The sequence below is a fragment of the Chrysochloris asiatica genome, unplaced genomic scaffold (assembly GCF_000296735.1).
Source record: "Chrysochloris asiatica unplaced genomic scaffold, ChrAsi1.0 scaffold00226, whole genome shotgun sequence".
NCBI lineage: Eukaryota > Metazoa > Chordata > Mammalia > Afrosoricida > Chrysochloridae > Chrysochloris > Chrysochloris asiatica.
In genome coordinates, this window is record NW_006408744.1 from 1,417,905 (window position 1) to 1,422,379 (window position 4,475).

The window sequence follows — 4,475 nt, forward strand, 5'->3', positions numbered from 1 at the left end:
TTGTACCTCATAACTGATCTGGATATGTTCTTTTTGACAATGAGTGCAACACCATTCCTCTTCAATTTGTCATTTCCGGCATAGTAAACCATGTGGTTGTCAGATTCAGAATGGCCAATACCAGTCCATTTTAGCTCACTAATGCCTAAGGTAGCAATGTTTATGCATTCCATTTCATTTTTGACAACTTCCAGTTTTCCCCGCATTCCATTTCATTTTTGACAACTTCCAATTTTCCCAGATGCATACTTTGTACATTCCATGTTCCGATTTTCAATTGATGTTTACAGCTGTTTCTCCTCTTCATTTTGAGTTGTGCCTCATCAGCAAATGAAGATCCTGTGGGCTTTTCTCCCATGGGCTTTACTCCATTCGAGTCATCACGGTCAACTCTACTTTGAGGAGACAGCTCTTCCCCAGTTGCATTTTGAGTACCTTCCAACCTGAGGGCCTCATTTTCGGGCACTATATCTGACAGTGTTTCTCTGCTATTCATAAGGTTTTCAGTGACTAAATATTCGGAAGTAGTTCATCACTCCTTCTTCCTAGTTTGTCTTCATCTGGAAGCTCATCTGAAACCTGTCCACCCTGGGTGATTGTGCTGGTACTTAAAATACCAGTGGCATAGCTTCCAGAATTACAGCAACTCACAAGCCACCACAGTATGACAAACTGACAGATGAGTGGTGGAGCCTTCTATAGGACTGTTATAAAATAGTAAATCTGTGTGGGCTGATATCCTATGATTGTAAAACATTAGGAGATTCTATACTGAAAACATAAGGCAGGGGCTCTTCAAGGAACCCTTTGTGCCATCTGATTATGTCCCCACTCATTTCTTAAATGTAATAGATAATTTTCATAACTTGAATACTTGATTGTATTTCAGAAAATTGGTACGATTATTTTTTACTAAATTATTTCAAAATTTTTAAGTTGAAGCTTTTTTTTAAAAAAATATTTTTCCATTCCATGAGTACCAGTGACTTATAATTTTGCTTAGTTACAGGTTGGTTATTAGTTAGCCTTTATGCTGTTATCATCACACAAAACAATGGTGAGACACCTCTTACCTCTGATGAGGAGCCCATACCAGCTGCTCTTCAGTGTTGCTGAGTGGGAACCGACTTGATGACACTTAACAACCACCACCTCTGATGAGGGGTGCATAAAATTAACTGAGATAATGTATGCAAAGCACTTAAAACACAAGTACTTAGTACATGCCATGGTGGTGGTGTTAAGTGCTGCCAAGTTGGATCCAACTCACAGGGACCCTGTATAGGGTTTCCAAGGCTTTTTAAATCTTTGAGGGAGCAGAAAGCCTCATCTTTTCCCACGAGCAGCTGGTAGGTGGGCTCGAACTGCAGATGCTGTGATTTGCAGTCCAGTGCTTTTCATATGGGGCCACTATGCTCCCTGTAATATGCAATGTTGTTGTTTGTTGTTAAGTAGTTGAGTTGGTTCCGACGCATAGCAACCCTGTATAGGGTTTCCAAGGAGTGGCTGGTAAGTTTGAAATGTCGACTTTATTAGAAGAATGTCCTTCTATAAAGAGTATTCCTTTCTGGTCCTTTCTGTGTACTTAAGTTGAAAATAGAGGGAGAGGGCTTTAAGTAGATGGGAAGGGATAGACATATAAAGAGGAAGGCATAAAAGCACTCCTCATGCATAGTTAGGTTTAAAGAGCAAGTCATTATGTGAAAATGGACGATAACCACGTAAGATCACAAAACAGAGGTAATGACTACATCATTACATGGCTGTCAAACTACATCATTACTGAATTTTTATGCAGATTAACATCAGTTTTTGTTAGTTTTTTTTCAAATTCTGCAACATCCCCACCCCCACCCCCCATTCATTCGTTTTCTTTGTGCGCTATTTGTGTGGGTATGGTGTATGTGAAAATAAAACTGTCAGACCATTGAAAACCATGGTTTAGCCAAGCTGACAGATAGAACCTTACCATCACAGCCAGCATTCATTACTGCCAGACATACATCATTAATGTGCAAAACAGACTTTTTACTATTGTTGTGTGAAATATTGAATGAGATAGTTGATAAGTGGGAGAAGTAGGTGTTCTTTAACTTTAGTCTGCTATAAGAAATAGCATTGAACACTTACCAAGCATCTGCCATGCACATATGAATAGCATCCAATACCTACCTTCAAGGATCAACATGTCTCAGCTTATTTCTGTACAAGATATAGGAAAATTAGAGCGAGATTAGAAGTCTGACAATGGCTGTGGAGTATAAGATTCTGAGACCTCATTCTTGGTTGTATAATGGCAGTCCTACCATGCACAGTTATAACTCACATGGGGGAAAGGTGAATCTCTTGACAGTGGAAGACACATGAATTCCTTAAGTAAAATATGGAGGGGCTTTCAGAAAGTTCATGTGAAAATGGAATTAGAAGATCCTAGTTGGTTACAAGTTGGGCTGCAAGGTCAGCAGTTCAAACCTACCAGGCTCTTCATGGGAGACAGATGAGACTTTCTGCTCCTGTCAAGATTGACAGCCTAGAAACCCTATACATGGTTGTTAGGAGTAGAAACTGACTTAACAGTCCATACACCCCCCAGCATAAACGTTGTGAAGCCCCCTTGAAGTATACAGTCACTATTTCATTTCACAGTGGCAGTGTTCTACTATGAACTATAAACGTGTAACAACTGGATCCATAAACTTAAAGCTTTGATGTCTTAAAAGTGAATTAATTCTTTCTGGTGTATTCTGCTCTTCTTTCTGTTGTTAAATCAATTTTTTTTCCTTGTTAGTTGTCTCAAGATGGACTAATCTCTGTTAAAGCCTTTATTCCACCACCGGATTAAGATCCTTTTAAGGCAGAAAAAGTGTCCTGTTCACTGCTATTGTTGCTAGCATCTGGCTAGAAACTTTGCTCTGTAAACAGATTGATATTTCATTGCATTACCTAACTTGTATTCTTTGCTTCCTGTAGCTCTGATAGCTGAAGAGCATCTTACAGTGGATGCCAGAGTCTACTCCTATGCTCTGGCATTGAAACATGCAAACACTAAGCCATTTGAAGTCCCCTTCCTGAAATTTTAAGACCAAAAAGGACACCAACCGTGTTTTCATAAACAAGACCACCAGGCCTTCTTCACTCAAGACTTTGTATTCAGCGTAATTTAATGCAGATTTGAAATTGGCTCTTGGAAAAAATAAAAGCAGCACAGAATGCATATGGTAGTTTGGAACTGTAATCACACAGAGGCTGTCACCTTCGTCGTAATTTGCTAAAGTCCACCTAATGTTAATGAAAAAGAACATAAAGTAGATCTATTTCCTCTAAATTTAAAAACAAAAACCCCTAAGTGTTAATTCTACTAATATAAGGAGACCAAGATGCAAAGATATTTCTATAGGAAAAAGGTCACATTCACTCCCCACCCTAGTATAAAATTCTATAACCGTGTATGAAGATCACTTTTTACTGCATTGATGTTTAAGTCCAATTTATTTTTAATTTGAACAATTTGCTATGTACATTTCCACTGGGTAGCAGAATATATAAAAGCAATAAATAAGAATATTCTTGATAATTACTTTTAGTAGTCTTATAACTAACTACCTGATTACTGAGGTTGAGACAGATCTTAATGTTATGAAAAAGGTCAATTCAATTCACTTTATAAAGGACATGTAAGGAATATAGGCATCAAGCCTGTGCCCATATGTTAATTGGATTTCCTATCCCTATCTTGAACAGTACTTGATATTTCCAAAAATTTGTTCCATTAAAAAATAAGATATGTGTGTGGCTCTGGCCCTTGTTGTCTAGGAGTTAATCCATGAGTGTAGCTAAGCAAGGTTTACAAGTACCAGAAATCCAATACAAGTGGTCTTAAAGGAAATGTCCGTCAAAGGTTCTACCACTTACTGACCATTGATGTGCTCTCATGTCTAGGTTTTCTTACGTCTTGTGTTGACTCAGGGCCTCCAGTAGCACCCAGTGTGTTGTTGCCTTTTCCATATAATGCCCATCTGACAACTTCAACAGTGGCTTTCCCTGGCCAGCTCCGTCATGTTTCTAGCCCGGAATCCAGGACTTAAGTCATACCCTTCAGTATAATATAAAAATTGTTCTCTAGGTAAAATCAGGGTACAGATGTAAAATCTGCCATATACTTTCATTTGTTTACAGGTTCACTGACTTGATTAGACGTATTTTTTAATGAAAAATAAAAGGTTATACTGGACTTCTAAAGGATGGAAAAATGATTAATTGATCCATGGATCAATTAAATCCACTCTCCCTTATAAATATGAAAACTAAGCCCAAACACATTCTGTAGTAGTAACCTGCCCATATACTTAACCCATTTAAAAATTCTGTGTCATGAGTCTCCTTATGCATTTTCCTTTAGCTCTCAAGTACCAAAGGAGCTCTGGTGGTGCTAGAGCGTAAGTAATCAGCGGGTAACCATATGGTTGGCAGTTCAA

At 38.3% G+C, this 4,475-nt stretch overlaps 1 protein-coding gene across 1 annotated transcript in view; it reads left to right on the plus strand.

Moving 5' to 3' along the window:
* The window catches only part of NUDT5 (nudix (nucleoside diphosphate linked moiety X)-type motif 5), a 27,787-nt gene extending 24,707 nt beyond the window's left edge, over positions 1-3,080 (plus strand). The window contains exon 9 of the mRNA XM_006873163.1: positions 2,971-3,080. Within this exon, the coding sequence (XP_006873225.1) occupies positions 2,971-3,080 (110 nt within the window). The remainder of the gene's footprint in view (positions 1-2,970) is intronic.
* The last annotated feature ends 1,395 nt before the right edge of the window (positions 3,081-4,475 follow it).